Source organism: Rhipicephalus microplus, chromosome 5 (assembly GCF_043290135.1).
Source record: "Rhipicephalus microplus isolate Deutch F79 chromosome 5, USDA_Rmic, whole genome shotgun sequence".
NCBI lineage: Eukaryota > Metazoa > Arthropoda > Arachnida > Ixodida > Ixodidae > Rhipicephalus > Rhipicephalus microplus.
In genome coordinates this window covers 73,699,963-73,719,973 of record NC_134704.1, presented here as the reverse complement: position 1 = coordinate 73,719,973, position 20,011 = coordinate 73,699,963, and the positions used below count along the sequence as shown (strand labels likewise).

Genomic DNA, 20,011 nt, shown 5'->3' with positions numbered 1-20,011 from the left:
AAGATAATGTGCAGGCTACGGGTTCGACTCGTGCAAGCGCTGAGTGCTGAGATCTGAGCTCTTTCTAGTGTTTTGTCATCAACTCTCCATTTATTTTCACGAAGGATTTATCACAATCATCCATCATTACTAATAATCCAGCACAAGTTAATGCCCCACTTAACAGTGAACAAAACAATAACGTTCATTATGCATTGCCTTCATTGTCGTCCGTAGCGTGCTTGCTGCATGAGCTCGATACACAAGAATCGAGTCCCCTTTCGTCTTCCTCTCATCATCTTCATCCATACATGGCACGAATGGCATTTGCCCAAAGCCATGTCATGTCACCCACAAAAGACATCGAAGGAGTCTAGGGAGATGAGGCGGCTGAGAAAGAGGGAGGTGACATCTCTGCCAGAGCCTGAGAGACTCGCACACACGTACAAGGCCAAGTAGACCCGAACGCCACCATCTTGTATCGGGCAGGTCGCGTCACACCGGGTGCCAAGCCAAGCACAGTGCCAACACAGGGGGGCAGCAGCGAAATGCCCTGTAGCAATCCCGTGCGGTCCTGGAGACCCGGAAGAACCCGATTCCCCGAAGGAGTGCGTTAATGCCTCCGCGGTTCAAGCAGACGAGTGCCGTTGCTGCTCCATTCTTTGTCCCCCGGATCCTGTCCCTTTCACGCCACCATCACTCGGTCCTTATTCCCTTTATCCCTATTCTCGGTTCTCTTCTTTGTTTTTGTTGCGCCCGCTCCGACGTGCTCGGTGGAGCGAGTAAGCACGTCGACCAGGCGTAACAGGCCACCGCGCCGAAAGAAAAACTGAGCCGAGGTTGTAGAATGGCGACGACACCCTCGCATGAAGAGGAGACTACCAAACATAAAGAAGATGAAAGAAACAAACAAAGCCAATAATGAAGCATACATTTCCGTGATTTCGGATGCATTAGGGTTCAATCTCCTCCTGGCTGACCCGCACTCTCGTGTATTCCTCCCCCTGGTGGCTGTTTTTCGAACTTTTGTCATCGAAATTGCCGGAACACAAGGTTGTGAAAAAATAAATGTTTAAGAAGAAAAAACTAGGGACGCAATGAACTCGCTTTAGAAAAGTTAAGAGATGGTGGAGAGAGTACAAATGGTTTTCGACTCGAAGAACGGAGATCAACGAGACAGGGTGAATAAAATGGATAGAGCAAGGGGCCTGAACGAAAAAAAAAAACAAAAAGGCCGCCACGTGTGTTCCTTCTAGCGGAAAAACGAAATACTGGCCAAAACTTATTCTCGTAGGCCGACTTTTTAATATCCTAAGGCACGTTTGGCTGGGTTTGGCAAGAATTACGCATACGATATCATTAAAGCTTGATGTTTTTACCTTGTCGGTGTTCTTAAACAAGGCCGGCGTCTGCAACAACTGAGATGTTGGTGAGCTTTCCCGCTTGCTGGGCTTTATATTGGGCTAATGTGACCTCCTTTTGCCCTGATGTTTCAGCAGGAAACTGGGTTTTTGCTTGAGATTTTTTCACAGCTTGCGGTGTAGCGGTATCTACTCGACGATGGCATTCAGGTTGTCACTTCCACTGAAGCACACGTACAGATGGCCCAGCAAGCGCGCCACCCATCGCGAGGCTGAACAACCAAGCGCCGCCGAAGCAGCCGTTATACGCCTTCTCACGTGGTACCGCAGCGGCAAGGCTCAAAGATAAGACAGCCATGACGCCTCTACGCAGTGGTTAACGTTGCATGGCGTCATGCCTGCCCCGCTTATGCTCTGGTGGCTCACAGTCACTGCGACCGTCCCCAATTAATTATCACCACCTTTGGATATTCAGTTCGGTGTGCACTTTTATAAAGCGAAAACTTATCTAAATTATTAGATGCGAAAAAGCTCTTTCACTAGACTGCGTAACAATGTCCCCTACATCCATACGAACCCTCTCACCGCAGGTGTTCTAGCAGTGCCAAGTAGGTCAACTATCAGCTGCGCGTTGACGTCACTCTCTTCCTTATGCGCAACAGCTGCCCGCCCCTCCACCCGCTCGCAACACACTTCTCTCTCGCTTCTCCCTCTCCACCATGCGCAACGCTGGACCACGCGTCAAGTGAAAACACTCTTTAGGCTCGTTTATCTGCGATGAAACTTACACGAAACCCAACCCGCCTCCTCTAGCTTTGCGTTTCAAGCAAACATTTATTCGAGTAAGTGCTACACGTAATTTCCCTTGAAACCGTTTTTTCCAGAACTCGCGTCGACGCCCGAATTAACAAGGTCGATGCCGTGCGCACCACTGCTGCTTCGCATCTCATCAGGGTTGCCTTCTGGGAGAGGTTCTATAATTATTTTGAAGTAGAAATCACTTGCGACTTTTGCCTGCGCATTCAAGCTTCTTTTAGCTTCTTTGTTGAGTTTTGTCGAAGCCGTAGTCAACCACTGAATTTTCTTTTTGTAGCTTCATCTATGTTATATCCGTAAGCTGAGCACACGCCCTGCTTCACAATTTGTAGTTTAGAAATGACGCATGCTAGTGATGTGATAAAGAAAGGTCCAAATGTTCGCAAATAGCGCGACTTTATTCTGAGACCATAACGAGAAAAAAACGCGGCAGCACCACTTTGCGAACACAGTCAAAACTGTGTCACATTCACCCCCTCTGTCACATTCACCCTCACCCACGCTTGTGAGCCTTCCAGTGGCTCACCCTTTCTAGTGAGCCTCAACACAATCGTTCGTTCTCAGCGCATCTATTATTGGTGCACCCTTCCCACTGAGCCTGGACACTCCCGCTCTGAGCGCACATCTTATTGTTTCATCATTTCCACAAAGCCTCGCCCTCATTCATCTTGGTACGGCGCAGCCCTTCCTCTCTTATAGAGTCCTACTCTCGCTACGCTGCAAAATCCCGTGACCAGAGCTACGCCTACGGACGAGGCAGCCTCGACTAAAAACTGCTTCGATGTGAAAAACAAAAACAAAAAGCAAAAAATCAGAGCCCCTATGCACTTACTACAGACTACCAGTAGCCACAATGTAAAAGCCACTTGCTCTCTTAACGTTCATTTGCTCTCTGGCAATTTGCCGGGCACTTCAATTTAGCCACCAGATGACACTACATACAAGGGGAATGAAAACTTGCCTGGTACGCTGTCTAATGAAGAGAGATGAAGTGAGTATTTGAATAGTGAGATAATATTAACCACCTCTGTAGTCTCTAGCAGTTCGTTCTTCTTTTTGTACTTTCAAATTGAACAAGAAAATTATTGAATTAGCTGTCATAGCCATTTCTTCACTACAGCTACCTAATCCCACTTTCTTGTTTAATAAAGTAAATATTTAAAACACACACACACACTCATTTACACAGCCCAGCAGCTGGCGAGGCTGAAATTCTTCATTTTAACATTGCTTCCACACAAGCACAACGCACAGTTTCGATATCGCTCTCTCAGTACTGATCACAAATGTTAGTGCCTTCAAAAGAACGTTGAAGCTTTTCTAATGCTTTTCGAAATATTCCTGATGGCCATGAGCTCAGTGTTCTCACTAATAAAAGAGTAAGCGGAGCTCCCGCTGGAGTCATGATTTACGAACGTGGATAAGCCTCATCTGTTGCTTTGTTGTGTCATTGTTTTTGTCTGCAGAACGTTCACAGCTCAAGCAGCCTTCGTGCCTGGTTCGTCGGCAAACCCCGCCTATCTAAGGAATTTCCCGATGACTGAGTGCCATGTTTCTCTCTCTACAGCACCGATCAAGCTGCTGTAAATTTTTGCATAAGACGTGTGTCGGCTAACCGGGTCTCGCAGACGTTGGTAAGGAAGTTCTTGATTACTCAACGCTTGAAGTACAACACTGCAGCCTTGTCTGGCCTCCAAGCGGATGATTGATCGATGTTAGGTTTATAAAAGAAGTCGCCCACAGCCACCCGCCTCGGTTCTCTCTACTTTACAGTGTGCGACATGGAGCAGTTTCAATCATGCTAATGCTTCACTGTTTTCTGCTTCGAAGAGGCGCTTCCTGATGACGTGTTCACCCACTATGAGTCGGACAGCATCTATTATTCATTGCATATTGCGCATATAGTTCCTCTTACGCGCACTTTTCTTCAAGTAAAGCCAACGAGGTCTTCAGTGAATATTAACGACAAAAAAACGACTCCGCTCATGTTTAGTAATATTTTCTCTCAGCCAGCTGTTCATTAAACCTACAACCAAAGTCCTCTGGTGTCAGTTATAATATTTGATGCAAATAACGTAAAAGTGATTCTACGGAATTCTGTCAGCGCTGCGATAACGCGCCCAGCATTTCGAAGTGCTAGTTTTGCATAAAAACAATTTTTGAGAAAATGATCCGCGTTGTGGAAAACACGAGTACGCGCCAACCATCTGCACTCGCTGGGATTAATTGCTTACATGCGGGGCATTCCTAACACCACAGTATTTAATCTGCGAACACGTACGCTTGTTACGTAACCTTGATGACATCCATGCAAGACAGCCGATGTTCAGAATACAGATAATGCCGAAGAAATATTTTGAACATTTTAGAGGCGAAGTACCTTAAGTTATCGGTGTGTCGGCGGGCATCGTCCTCTGCTGCTGTCTCTTTGCTTGTGCGCAAAAGAGGGCACCACCTCAGCACTCGTCATGTGGCGAACAGAGGGAACGCTTTTTGTGATGAACGCTGAACTAACAGCTCGCAATGAAATAGAACGCGCCCTCACCCGCGAGAGACAACATCGACGCAGGCAGCGTCTTCTAGTGAGTTTCTTCATTGAAAAAAAAAATCACAGCATATCCACGGAGTGATTGATAATGAGTAGGGCGAAGCATCTGTCAGTCCGTCCGTGCTTCCATTCATCCGTGCGTCCGTCTCTGCGTGGGTCTGTGAGTCGGTCCGTCCATCCGGGCATCTGTCTCTCTGTCCATACGTCTGTGCGTACGTTGTCTGCTTGTCTGTCTCTTCGTCCATGCGTCCGTTTGTCCATCTAGTGAACGCTCCAAGTACCACCATCTCGCATCTTTTCATCATATCTTCATCATATACAAGTACCATCACCCAGCGAATTCGAAACACTAAACGAGAGGTGGCTACCTACAGCTACGACGACGACGACGACTCCTACTACTACTACTAGATACGTCGGGAACGCACGACCCAATGATCGCAGCAGAGTCCCCAATAGTATTTTAGGAAACTCTATGGGGGTCATACACCCATGGGAAATCCGTCATGCTAGCCAGTACTAGATCCTATAGGTTCCTTAGTAGGATGCCTCGTCCAAGTGTTGGCAGAGCTCTGCAGCGGAGCGGTCAGTTGTCAGTTCTTGCTGTTTCATAACGGCACTTTCCTGTACACCATAAAAAATGTTCATAATTTTGCGGTGAATTTTATACGAAGCAACCAAGTAGGAATTTCAATGCCATTTTGAAGGTGTTTCAATGCCGTCAACAATCTCGTATAGCAAACGCAGTTCTAAAGCTTTTTCAACGTCGTTTTTCCGATGCAGTGTAAAGAAGGCGGGGCATTGAGAAGGAGCAACAGTGCACGCTTTGACTGTCCTGTTCTGCTTGTTTTTTTCATGTTCGTACGGAGTGCATGCGTACGGTTTCGTTGCATTTATAAACAGGACTTTATAATCACAGCCACGTGTTTATAAGCAGGCCTAAAATGACCAAACATTTATGCGTGGCTTTGTTACTGCAAAGGCCAACGACCAGTGGAGCTGGGTGAAGCGCACAAATTATCAAACATTAGTCTGTCTCGATTAGACACAGGAAGCGCGACCTTTGTATGGCCATCATCACGTTCCAATTGTGCGAAATGCTTGCCAAGCAAACTGACATTAAAAACCGTGATTGTAGGTTCATCTTCTTACCCCTTGCCAAATGCATCGTGATATCTATCTGTAATCGTGTCAGGGGGTTGTTCTCTTAACCGTGGAAACTCAGCACACAAAGTCTTGTGTGCATTAGCCTTCGCCTGGTAGCAGAGCTACCGCTCTCGAAGGAAGGAAAGAGGCGGCGACCGCCGACTTACCTTCCGTGTTGACGGTGGAGATGTAGGTCCAGTTGTACATGAGCAGTGTGTCGACCATCATCTGCGACTGGTACTGGTCGGAAGGCACCACGCGCAGGAAGTACTTGAAGAATTGCTTGTTGCTCAGCTGCCGCGACGTGGCAGAGTAGCCGATCTGCGGGATGTTGAACAGCTGCAGCAGGTTCTGCACCTGCTCGCCCACCAGGATGAGGAGGAAAGAAAAAGATTAAATCGTCAATACGCAACTACTTTGTTGGTTAGCTGCTTTTTTTCTTGTTTGATGTTTTTGTTTGTTACAATGCTCATTTATTGGTTTCTCATGTATGGCATAGAAGTTGGGGGAATCACGAACAGGTACGCAATTCACTTAAGTATTATTTTTTTCAGAAACGAAGTCACGACACACTGATGCATTCATTTGAATGATATAGCATGTAGCTTAGGCACAAGTCTACTTACACTATGATTACACTTAGACCAAGCGCAATCAAGATGAATACTGTCTAGCAACAGAACCACGCAGTCTTGAACTTTCACATTAGAGCGGCCGCACTACAACGGCTCTTCCACTTCAAACTGACGTATGCCAGCCTGTGGGAATATGGGATGGATGCTGTTGTTCTTGATGACCCACATAAAAATGATCTTCCAAATGAATATCTGTAAAACATGGTTCCCAGAGAAGCTGACGAAAGCAGGCCAAAGAGTTTCATGTTTTATTGCGTCCTTATAAAGGACGCTGTTCTTGAGGAGATGCGGTAATGTGCAACAGCAACATCTGGTAACAAAGTAACTGAAAAATAAGCAAGAAGAGAAGTACAAGCAATGCTGAAAGGGCGGCATTATCATAAGTTCTTGTCGCCACCTGTGTGCTCCCGCAGTGAGCAACGGTTGCAGGTAAGCTGATGAACGTATCGCGAATTATCGGGAAAAGCCGTCGTAAACATTCATGAGTCTCTTTTTTATATAACTGACGTGCCTCCGCTGTACGTTCGAAGCACTCTAACGCAGCGCCTCCAGAACACTATTCACCGATTTTCTTGCGCAGAACATCAAATAAACGTTTTGTTCACTCTCTCCACACGCCAGATCTCGACGACATTTGCAGTGTAACCTGCAGATACGGGGCCAATGTTTTTGCTAGATAAGTTATAGAAGCGAAAAAGCCGAGGTGAGTAAGTGATTGATTGATTGATTGATTGATTGATTGATTGATTGATTGATTGATTGATTTGTGGAGTTTAACGTCCCAAAACCACCATATGATTATGAGAGACGCCGTAGTGGAGGGCTCCGGAAATTTTGACCACCTGGGGTTCTTTAACGTGCACCCAAATCTGAGTACACGGGCCTACAACATTTCCGCCTCCATCGGAAATGCAGCCGCCGCAGCCGGTATTTGAACCCGCGACCTGCGGGTCAGAAGCCGAGTACCTTAGCCACTAGGCCACCGCGGCGGGGTGAGGTGAGTAAGTGAGACAATGTTATTGGGTCCACAATAGGCACGAGTTGACTCGACGTCACCTGGCTAGGCCCATTCGGAACGGTCAGGTTAAACCTGCCCAACCTCATGCCGACCTTCTGAAAGGCCAGGATTTGAGAGATCAGGCCCTGGACTTTATCGAGTTTGTTAATTTCTTCGGTGGGAAGGGGGACCGGGAAAGGCGCTAGACATGCTCGAAGTAACCACCACACTAATGACAACCCGGCCTTGGGAATCGTTCGGGGTATATTGGTGGTATAAAACTAAAACTCTCCGCAGCAAGCCCATTAAAGCAGGAACGGGAGAACGTTCACGATTTCACACCCACCTGTATGGTGACGGCCGACGAGCCAGGTCCTATGACGCCCACTAAGTTTTTGACGCGCCTCGCCGGGCCCTTGGGACAGACGGCGGGCAATTCGGTGACGTTCGCTCCGCCGCCGCCGCTCGTCTCCTGGGCGCTGATTGCGTCCCGGATGAACTCGATGCTCTGTTCCAGAGCCGTGGGCGAATACCAGCACGAGTCGCGGATCTCGATGCCCAGCGTCACGTTGGGAAGCAGGGTGTCGCTGCGGTTGATGTCGTCGATGGTGTGCAGAGAGGCTTCCACGCGCTGGATGCCGTAGTGCTCGCGGACCTGCGCCCGCGACGAGTAGGGTGAGTCTATAGGTCGGTAATGTAGTCTACAAACGTAACTTCACAATTAAATTACATGCACTAGCACATCACCGTCACATCACGAGCTTATTATTATATCGTAGTTTCTATAACAGTTACCTTCGCCAAGCACATCAAATTCTACCACCTATGCGCATTTAACTGCGCACATGCCACTCTTTTAACGTTTTTTGTCTAATTGCACGAACTTGCTCATCATCATTTTCCCCCGCACAGCCAAAGACTCAAACGGCCTTCCCCACCACATCACTTCCATCACCACCTCACCCGCCTTCACGAAAGAAAGGACAAGATTCATTCGTGGAGAAATTTTGTAATTTTTGTTTAGATAACCATCGCTTAGTAACACGCCTCTGGGATGTTTAATATGAATAACTGAAATGAAATAAAAGAAGTAAACTAAAGTGTTACATAAAGTAATTTATAGAAATGTAAATAGGCTCTATACCTGCAGTGAGGGACAACATAAAACTGCGAGAAAAGGAAGAGAAATAACAGAAGGTAAATTAAAGTGCAACATAAGGTAATTTAAAGAAATGTAAATAGGCTCTATACCTGCAGAGAGGGACAAATATACACTGCGAAAGGAGGAGGAGAAAGACGGAGTTTAGCCAGTTCTCAGACCAGCTGGCAACCCTGTGCTGGGGAAGGGGTGAGGGGCCGAACGATCATAGACGAAAGAAGTTACATGAAGACATGAAGAAAAGAAAAAAACAGAATCGACGTACGTACAACGATAAAGGAAAGTAGTTTTGATAAAGTTGTGTTTGACCAAGAAAAACAAGTCTTTAACATTCCCCTTCGTTCACACATACACCTTGTAAGAGATAAGACGTCTGCATGAAACAGATACAATAGTGACACAGGCAGGATTGAAGTGTAATAATACAAGTATACCATACCAAGAATGACCCGAGTGTAGAATCAAGCACCCCGTCGGGCGAAATAGACACGTACAGGGAATTTGATTGCATACAAGTACAAGCAGTTCAGGTGAGCAGAAATGCGTCGGGTTACAAAAATTACTTCAACGGCACGTACAGACAAGAGAGCACGGGTACGATGTAACTTGTGGCACAGCAACATGGTACTTGCGTTTACGTACTCGATATCAAGCGCTTTTACCTAAAAAGATAGTGTGTTTTACTTGCGAGATGCATCTCTGCATTGTTGATTTGAGGATCGAAGCGGGATATTTGTGCCAAGTTTTGCAGGACGTCCACACGTCCGCATTAGGCGAAGACAATATTTCAGCCGAATGCAGCAAAGCTTTATTTGTAAGTATGCCTAGCATTTTATAAACAGAAGAAAACATCAGTCGGATTTCAAGGCGAGTTCACGAGTTTCATGGCTGAATTTCACACTCAAGTGCTAGGCTGCTCTCCCCGTTAAAAAGACCCTGAATAGTGTTCGAAGCAGCCATGGGTCGACTTGAGGTTTTGCAACGAGGTGCTTTTATTCCTCACCGCAGGCGTTCATGTTTTAATATACATAGCAGCCCAGCGTCACTAGTGGTCTCCACTCTTGCCAAAACAGACGCGGAGCGGAGAGAGCACTCTATCACAGAGCCATCTAGGAGGCTAAGCGCGTTTATTATACAAAGCAACGCAGTGCCGCTAGAAGTCTCCACTCATACCAGAGCACGCGCTGGAGTGCAGCGAAGGATAAAGCGATGGATGTCCCCGGCTGTGCCCTTAAGATCGGGCGATAGCTCACGCCACCTAGCCATAAAGCGAGTGCTCTACCGCGTAGCCATCTAATGGGCGCTCCGAGTACTAGCGTCACTACGACGACGGACAAGGGACAAGCCCCAACCATAGGCTGCTTCACTTCGCGTTTGCAACATGCCGCATCTTATCGTAGTTTCCCCGCTGCCTTTTTAATTTACGCTGCCTGTGCGATTACTGCGTCTGGAGCTAATCACGGAGGCCACGGTCTAGTGATCTTTTTTTTTAACATCGTATTCACGCATGTCATCATATTCACAGTATAAAAAAAAGCTCCTAGCATAACACCGCCAGGCATACCTTACAGTATAGCTAGACATGCGAAAGGGAATGGAGGATGAGGAGTGTTGTGAGGATGAGAAAAAGAAAATGGAGGAGATAACAGTGTTAAGGATAGCATAGCGACGTATAGTATAACATAAAAACGCGTCATATACCTCAAATGGATTACGATGAGTGGGTGAAGCAGTGGGATAATCTGGTGTTGCCGTAAATTACCCATGCCACAATTACGGATGTAAATGCGTGCCAAGTGGAGTACAGCTATATACAATGTTTATTAGTCAAAAGTAGTGTGTTGTGTTGAATTGCGAATTTTGTTTGACGTGTTACAGCTTTGTGGAATTGAATTTAGCCATTACTCTAATAAAATAATTCTCCCTCTTTCATCTACTGCACAAGCCCATCCTTGTCCGTGATCATCTTCGCCATGACTGTCATCGTCTTGGCGTATAGTGAGTACCTTGCATGTGTTGTGCCGTGATGGTAGAAAGAAAATGTGTGGTCTAGAACGCGCTTGTTCTTCATCTTCATGAGCATCACGTTATCACCAGAAGCGGCTACGGCGCAACGCCAACGACGACTCCAACGGACAACCCTCAACCATAAAAGGAGAAATCAAGAGGAGGATTTGGAAAGGATTGAGGGGATTGGTCAACATAGCATAGTATAGTCTCCCCAGTAGTGTATCAAGGTGAGAGAAAGGTTAGTAAAGTTATTGAAGAGGGAAAGGAGGAGAAGAAGGCCATCAGCTCCACTGCTTCATCGTTCTTCGCACTACCAGCGCGTAGCTACCCCAACTGTTTCAATCAGAAGCACAGCCATACGGAGCATTCGCAGTAAGCGATGAACCAACAGACGTACCTCTCCACAGGTGCGCGTCTGCGCGTTCTTCGCGTCCGGTGACTGGTGCACGGGAAAGAGGGCGCCGATGATGAAGTCTCCCGGGATGCTGCCGGTCTGCCGCTGGGCGCTGGGCGGCACGGCGGCGAAGGCCCCGTGCCGCTCGGCCGCCATCTCCAGGAGCAGAAGCAGCACGCAGACCCGCAGCAACCTCCTGCGAAATTTATATGCGTTTAGAAAAAGTTTATTCTATCATGGGAAGCAACAAACCTAAGGAACGAGCGTCCGTACAACAAGCACAATTACAAACAAATGACAAAGCACAACATACATTACACATTTAAACAAATGTGTCCAAGTCCGTAAGGTGTCCATAGTCCATGGTAGTAATAACTACCTAGGCTACACATATACACTATTCACAATATGGACAATGCACATGATGATATATGTACAGAATTTACAAGACTTGGTGAAGATGTTAGAAAATATGTACAAATATCAATATTTATAAAATTTACATAACTTACAGCGTTAGAAGGAAGTGCATATATACAAGAGCTCACACCCATATGGGACATACACAAACACATAGAAATAGTAAACACATACTGATTACATGCACTAATCAGATATTGACAGGTGACCTGGCTATAGGAACCAGGCCAGGTGGAAGACTAATCGAATGCGACTGACAAATACGGACAGAAAGCGGCACGATCATTATCGCAGGAATTCTTCCTCCCAAGGAAGAACAATTCCTCCGAAAGAAACGATAAGAGTTCAGAGTAGAGGCGTTCCAGAATCAGAAAGAAACAAACTGAAGCATTCTGCCAGCTATTGGTGCCGGCAATGTTCCGGCATATAGTACATGACAATGCGTGCATTAAGACAATATACCTTAAACACGTGGTTTAAGGCATGCATAGGGTTCTAAACGTATGCGGTTACAGACACGCGTCTTTAACCACACGTAAGACACGTAATTGAGGACATCAAGACACTACGTCATTGTATCTAGCTCCGTTACAGAAGCACACACTCATACACAACAATAAATCATTCAGCTAAAAGTGTTATGAAGGCTGTAGTTCTTGTGCTACAAATGGGTAGTTGTCAGTTTTTTCTTCCTTAACCCATATGCCATCTTGCGCGATTCCACCAAACTCATTAGCAGAGCCGCATACTGTAACGTGAAGTGAGAGGAAGTTGAAATTACGCTGGAGTACTCATTTGTGAGGAGTTTATTTGTACGTTTTATATGAAGAAATCATGTGTATCTTTGCGAAACAGTGTCTGTCTGTTATGGCACGATAAGTCTAGGTACTTTCTGCACAAAAAGTAGTCGCAAACTTAAACTTCTAACACGAATACGAAACATAGTTTCACTTTTATCAGATATTGTCGTGTTGTGGACATTCAAGGTGACAATATACAGCAGAAGCTCTAACTGCTCGATGTTTTGGTCACTCAGATAACATCCTTTTCCGTACGTGCTACAGCCAGGTGAGGCCTATATACAGGCTACCTCAAAGTGTACAGTGAGGTTCCTCAGTCCCCAAAGCATTTAAACTCATCACGCGATTTGATTATGTGCGCTATTCTTCCGCAATGGTCTCCAAAGCGATGTTTAAAATAGGAAACATCGCTGAAAGGAAAAAGAAATTGCAGAAATATTGGCTTCAGTTTATAACACGTACTTTAAAGACTCACTTTTTTTTTCAAGACCTCCCACCTTACGACATCAACGGGAGCAGAGCTCACAGCTCTTCGTGCCGCATTGCAATTTATCAGCGATCAACAGCCACAAAAATGGACAATTTTCAGTGAATCAAAGGCGACACTGCAATCTCTTCTATCACCTTTACGCCACAGCCCGTACGAACAGCTGGTCTTTGAGATTGCAGAAAAGACTCACCAATTCATTGAGAAAGGACATGAAATAGCCTTTCAATGACTTCCAAGTCATTGTGAAATAATTGGCAATGAACGGGCCGATCGTGCTGCCCGTTCTGCCCATACTGAAAGCGATGAAATATCAATTCCGCTTTCCAGAACTGACGCTGCACGGAAACTCCGCGTGCTTGCTCGCAAGCGCACCACGTCACAATGGAACGAGTCACATTTCATCCATGCATGGTTAGGTACTTTAGACTCAACTTTGAGTCTTCGAATTCCTCCGGCATTACGCCGACGAGACGCTACTATGCTGTGCAGATTATGGTTGGGCGTCACATTTACCAATGCGTACGCGTTCCGCATAGGAATGGCTGACACTGATGCATGCAACCATTGTGGCAGTGATGAAACAACTTGGCACATTCTGTGTGAATGCCCACAATACTGCTCGCAGAGACAGTCACTCTGCAATGCACTAGATGAACTGGACAACCAGCCTATTTCGGAAGAAAGAATCCTGTGCTGCCGACATGACTTTATGTCGCAGAAGAAGGCTGTAAAGGCGCTCCTGCGCTTTTTGCGCTCAACCGTCTTGTCCAAACGACTGTGATCGCAACTCCCTGAATGTGTGCGCATGTATTTTTTTCTAATTTATTTTATATCTCTCTATATCTATCCTCTTTCCGACCTTTTCCCCACCCCCGTACAGGGTAGCAAACCAGTTCGTCTACGTTAACCTCCCTGTCTCTTTCTTTTATTTTTTTCTTTCTCTCTTTTTTATGTGGCAGTGCTAAACGGCCAGTGATTGGAAGAAAGAGGAATTTCAAAGCATGTAACGTGTACATTAAACGGAATAATGACGCGAAAGCTAATTCGAGATCAAACGACGCTTTTTTCGCGGCACGATATTAGAAGTATCTCATTAGGATACCCTTGCAATCCCTTCGTCTTGAAAAAAAAAGAAAAAAAGAGAGCAGAGCATCATCGATTGTACTTCATGCACCATGAAGCACTGTGGCCTCGCGACGACATGAAGCTTCACGTCGTCGTATGCGGTTGGCCGTCGCAACCTCCAGTCGTTCGCAGAATGGCCGCGCATCCGACGCGCTCGACATGTCAGACAAAAAAAAAAACAAAGTCACCAGCGCTTTGTGGACCTCATTATCAAGCTCGAAAGCGCCAAAGCTGCCCGTGCACGTGACCTTGAGTGAGCTGGCGCTGCTGGTATCACGAAGGTCCCTGCATTCGGCATGCGTGACTAATGGATCCCGCGACGCATCAGCCTATTTTAGTTGCATTTCTGGCTGCCATCAGTTTGCTAACCACTAAAGAAGAAGCTTTTTCACGAGCATGTGGCGCTTGTTCAACAGCGCCCACAATGCTAGTTAGAATCGCTAAAGGAAGTGTAGTTGTAGAGCGCAAGGCCAACATTTCCACGATTCTTACGCTGGAATCACCATCAGGACGCAATTTTGTACGCGCTATGCGACAGCACAGAATGCAACGTCCCGAGAGGACGACAACCAGCCACACAGGATCGATCGAGGCTTGTCTGACGGTTAGACGTCCTAGTTTAAATGATAACAGCCGCGGTGTGAGTTATTCTGGCAAGGAACGGGCCCCGAATGAACGGAGACATCGTTCTCTGCGGTAGATTGGGTTCAGAATAATCTTTGAACAATTTCGATTGAATCGAAACGTAAGCGCTCGGGCCAGAGAATCAAAGTGGCCTGCCTTGGGTCTGGGTTCCTCCAATCATGCACTGCTGGTTTTCGAAAAACCGCAACAAGCATCCGCTATCGAACGACTACCTGCAACGGTGGTCTGGCTAAAGCGCTCGGCTGCTGATCCACAGATCGCGAATGGAATTCCCGGCGCGGCGGCCGCATTTTCGATGGAGGCAAAAAATGTTCAAGGCCCACATGCTTTGATTATGTGCACGTTAAAAAAAACCGTAGGTGGTCGCGATTTCCGGAGCCCTAAACTACAGCGTCTTTAATAATCATATTGTTTTCCGATGTTAAACCCCTAAAATTATTATTATTACTACCGAACGACTCGTTCATTTTTGACATCACATAACGTCCACTCAATATAATAGCACTGTCAAATCGTGAGACATCGCTCCCTCAATTATAAGGCTCTAAAAATCAGTGCCTGTCAATATTCCAATATTCCAATATTCCTATAGTTATTGTTGTCACTTGTTGCTTCTAGTAGGCCGCGGTGGAGCAGTGGTTATGGTGCTCCGATGGTGACCCGAATGCCGCTGTTTTTATCCAGGCCGCGGCGGTTGCATATGGATGGAGGCTAAACGGCAGAGGCCTGTGTACTCGTCATGTCAGTGCACGCTAAAGAACATCAGACGGTCTAAATATCCGGAGCCCTACATGATGGCGTCTCTCATAACCATATCTTGGGTTTTACACGTAAAACCTAAGTTATTATTGTTGCTTAGGGTACATATATTGCTGTCTTAGAGGACATATATTGATGTTCTATAAGCTATTTGAATTGACTTCATGTTTCTATACGCGTTGAAAACATTTCTGAAATCTCTCAGCTTGCTTATTGCCTGTGCACGCCCTCTCATGACGTTTCCTTATGTTCTACCAAAGAACAATCAGAAAGCAGCCCCTAGCCGACGCTAACCAGAAATGCAGGTGCCATGCCTAAACTTAATCTAATTAGCCTCAGCACTAAAGCAGGCATCCTGGTTGTCACAAAACGAGTGCTCAAAAAAGGGCGCGCCGCCAAATTCTCGCGATGAAGTGCCGAGAGGTCAACGATAAAAAAAGAAAACAAGCATGCTAAGACTCCCCGGGCGAGCGTCCCTCTCCCCTCGGAAGCGTAGGTTCGCCGTCGAACCTCCTCGCTTCGGCGGCCGAGCAAGCCTTAGAACGTTCTCGATGGAAAGGGGCGTGTTGATGCAGGGTTGCGTCATCTGTCGCGGACGGCCCTCGTACCGTCTCGCCCTTTCCCCAGCCTTCGCTGCGTATCGCGCCGACGAAATGATGAGAACTTTCTGGAATCTCGCGCGGAAGGTATTTAATCGAGCAGCCGAGATGGGAGATCAGGAGAAGAAGAAAGTTAGGGCCAGAGTGCGTAGGGTATCCCGCCGCGTCTGTCGGTGAAGGTTTTGTCCGTAGTTACAAAGCAGGAGAAGAAGAAAGTATGCGCCAGAGTGCGTAGGGTGTTCCGCCTTGTGGGCGAAGCCTTTTGTCTTCCGTGACAAAGGAGGAGAAGAAGAGGATTGCCACCTGAGGGGTGAAGACTCGAGCTACAGGCAAGAGTGTGTGTCTACCGCTATCGAGCGAAGACGCGTGGCAACAGCTGTGTGTGTGAAGCCGACGTGTTTCCGGCGAAGAAATTTGGAGCTTGGAAAGCGGCCAATAGAAGACGCGAGGTTTCCTAGAAGAGAAACTTCGGGGGGCAGCGGAACGACAACAACGCTGGACTTTGAGTGAGTGATTCTCGGAAGAGTATCATTCAGACTTTTATTCCAAGAACTTTGAACTGAATAAGTTATCTAACTCTTTAGTCTTTAAGTGTCTTGGTTGTTCGATGCATGCGACTGCATTGTAGTTCGTGTTGTTGTCTGTGTCCGTTGTTTCGAGCGTGGCTGATTGTACTGTGTAGTACATTGTTTGATTGGTGACACATGGTATTCAAATATTGTCGAGTGAGCATACTTGTGTATTGATTTGATCTGCCGTAATTGAGAATATAATTTTGTTTTGTTTATCAACTCTCGGCTCTGACTTGTTCTTTGGGCCACAGCCGGCGTCCTCTGGCGCGCCAAATAGGACCACTTCTAAATTGTCCACGCTTTCGTGGTGCGGTTCGGGGGGCCGATACTTCGGCCCTTAGAATTAGCCCAGCGATCGCCTCCCCGATTAACGGGACCTGTAACTCTGGCCGACAAATGAAAAACAGAGACCTGTGTCGTAATGTTCGGATACAAGCAAAACCATCACATCCTATTGCTCCGGTCCTGTTCTACGCAGTTGTTGTTGCTCTTACGCTGTCTGTCATTATTTTTCGTGGATTTAGGAGGGCCTTTCGAACCTAAGCGAGGCACCGATACATCCACACGAGGCGCAAACGGGACGAGTACTCCTGTTGGCCCTTCCCCATGCTGCCCTGTGCTGTAATCCTACATGTCCTTATTAACTTTTCTTGCGTGTGCGTTCGCACCTGTTGTCACGTTGACAGGCCGCGGTGAACTCGCAACAGAGGGTTCGAACACGCGCCGGCGGCGCGCCTCGGCATGTCTCTTCCGGGATACGATGATCTTAACCTCACACACAAAGGAGCGTTGAAGGTCGCGCGGATGCGTCGCTGTAGAACGTCGTTTCCTGCAGAAACCGGGCTTATGCCATCGACTCTCTTCCGGTTTCCCGGTTCGCGGCGATAAGACTACAAAGACGCAGTGTTAGAATAGTTCAGAACCCTTGATGCCAACATGACCGTGGGCCAAGTATCTGTGACTTCAAACAACTGTTATTAGAACTAAAGCCTTGGTTGCCTTATCCAATACGAGAATCGACCATCAGCCTCTTCGAGATTTTGCGAGACCTAACCGTGTTTCGCGAGACCTGACTATCTCTTGTTAAATCGGCATTAGCGTCCACGCGAGTGGTGCAAAACAAGAATCATCGCGCTCATCGTGAACTCTCAGTGCGATGTCATCACGATTTCAAAAATCCCCAAAGTTTGCGGCATCATGATTACGTCACTGTGACACCTCGTGCTGACATCACGAAATTAAATCTTCACTTGGTCAATGATGGGCGTATCACGGAGCCAGTAAGAAACCAGACGAGGTGCAAAGAGCTTTAGCAAAGGGCAGGGAAGAGGAACAAAGGAAAAAGAAGATGATTATGATGGTGTTGCTGCTGCTGATGATGATGATGAAAAAGCATTTAGCCTTTGAGTCGCTTTGACAGTTCGCAGCGCCGCGTCCTCTGCACGGTGACGTTTATGCGCGCGAGTCTGTATTGTTGGCTAGCGAAATCACGTGATGTCGTTCATGCGGCGCCAGACTTTAAATGCGCGAGTTTACAGCTCATTAGCCAAAGCGAAATAATGTGACCTGCTGGCTCAGCCAAAGACACACACAAGCTAGTACTTCTCTGCAGACGCTGGCTACTGCGTGGCACAGAGTAGACGTCTGGCCAATGAAGACAACTTGTCGAAGTCGCTCAATCAATTTCCTTAACTGTCCTTGTTTCTACACTCACAAGCTACTATAATCAGCGTGCGTCTTTTGGAGTGAAGCTATCGCTTAGTACGTGAGTATCAGCCCCAGCGGACAAGCACGCGATTACGTGCACAAACGTATGCGTGTTCGCGTATGTACGTACCTAGCCGGCGTGGTGCGCCGGAGTGTAGCCGGTGCTCGGCGGCTAGTGCAGGTGCACATGTGTTCGGCGGCGGCGGCAGTTTCCGGCGGCCTGGGTCAGGGCGCCCCACGTAGTCGCCGGCGTCGGCGCTCGCGCGCCGGGCCGCCGCACCGGCTCGAGCCGGCCATCCCTCCGCCGCCCGAGGGCATCGGGATGGATCCACGAACACCGCCTCCTGAACGGCAGCAAGCAAAGAAAAATGAAGATATGTTACTTTCAAGCCATGAAAGAACGCAAGCAAGGCTGAAGTCTGAATGGACGGACAATGAACGCAGCTGGCGTCAACGCTTCAACGAGAGGAGGAGGAGGAGAAAAACTTTATTTATCCCGAGAGGGAAAGGTGCGGTGCTGGAGTGTCAGAGGAACCTACCCAGCGTAGGTCTCCACTACCCTCTTGGCCCAATCCAAGATCTGGTCCTGGACCTCGGGCGCCGAGCTGCATATAGCAGCCTCCCACTGCTCCTTACTATTAATGTGTAGAGAATTAGGTGGTGGGTTTCGAGTACACCCCCACATGATATGGTCTAGCTTAGCTCTTTGTTGACAGAAAATGCACAAAGGGGAGGGGTATATCGCAGGGTGTACAAGATGGCGATTCAACGAGACACTCTGAAAAATCGTTAGAGAAAGCGATTTTCAGCTGAAAACGTCGGCTCCATTTGTGTTAGTTATTGGGTTATAGATCACAGAAGAAAACGCATATGAATAAGCACAGCACACTCAGTAACAGACAAATCTTGGCAACACAGTGCTTCGCTACGACGAGGCTGATATCCTCTTAAACAGATAGATGCCACATAAGTTGGGGAAATGCCTATACACACAACTTTGAACAAACAGAAACAAGGCGACAGTTGACCCAACAAAGTGCTGCGAAATCACGGCGGCTAGCATGGAGACTTCTATTTCATACATTGGAAAAATACTAGGGAACGGGAAAGGCAGCGCCTGCAGCGAGAGGGCACCGAGGCGACGGAAGCCCTACGCCTATGAAGTTGACGTGCTCATGTGGTTGTCTGTGGCTTAAATCAAACTTCTCTGCGATGAAAATTGATGCACATAAAAACCCACTATCTTCTGCCTGGCAACTATATATAGAAGAAACCTATTAAAAACCTGCGTGTTATATATATATATATATATATATATATATATACACTTCTATTATGACCTGGCACCTGGCAACGTTCTTGTACACAGACAAGCCCTAATATTTATGCAGAGTTGCTCTCTTGTTTATCAGTTTTGAGGAGCCTAAAATGCGTAAACCGTAATGTTAGGTTCACTAGCGCGAACTCTCTTCGAATCAAGAGAGCTGCTGTTCGCATGAGTAGCTTAAAAATATATTCCCAATACATACTTAAATTCGACTCTGTGCTCGAAGACAGCAGAATCATTTCGGTTTTGCCCTACCTGAAAGCTTGACGAACCAGTACATGAAGACTCGCTCGTACATTCACTCAAAAAACGGTCGCAGCATTGACCAAACCCTGAATTGTTTAGTCGCCCTTACACAGTGACAATAAAACAACGACGGAATACCTTCAATCAATATAAAATCACTCATTTAAAACATTGAGGAACAACACGACAACTTAATGTACTAATCAAGATAGACAGCAGTTACAGGAGCCTGTAGCAACACGGCAAAACAATAAAAAATGTGAGCAGGTCACGAAA

At 46.9% G+C, this 20,011-nt stretch overlaps 1 protein-coding gene across 2 annotated transcripts in view; it reads right to left on the bottom strand.

Moving 5' to 3' along the window:
- LOC142817837 (metabotropic glutamate receptor 5-like) overlaps positions 1 to 20,011 on the bottom strand; it is a 441,308-nt gene that overhangs the window by 131,351 nt on the left and 289,946 nt on the right. For both annotated transcript variants that reach the window (XM_075895691.1, XM_075895690.1), the window contains 4 exons: positions 18,293 to 18,506; positions 11,049 to 11,241; positions 7,829 to 8,137; positions 6,018 to 6,207 (listed from right to left, as the gene is read on the bottom strand). In XM_075895691.1, coding sequence (XP_075751806.1) covers positions 6,018 to 6,207; positions 7,829 to 8,137; positions 11,049 to 11,241; positions 18,293 to 18,351 — 751 coding nt within the window. In that variant the 5' untranslated portion in view covers positions 18,352 to 18,506. The remainder of the gene's footprint in view (positions 1 to 6,017; positions 6,208 to 7,828; positions 8,138 to 11,048; positions 11,242 to 18,292; positions 18,507 to 20,011) is intronic.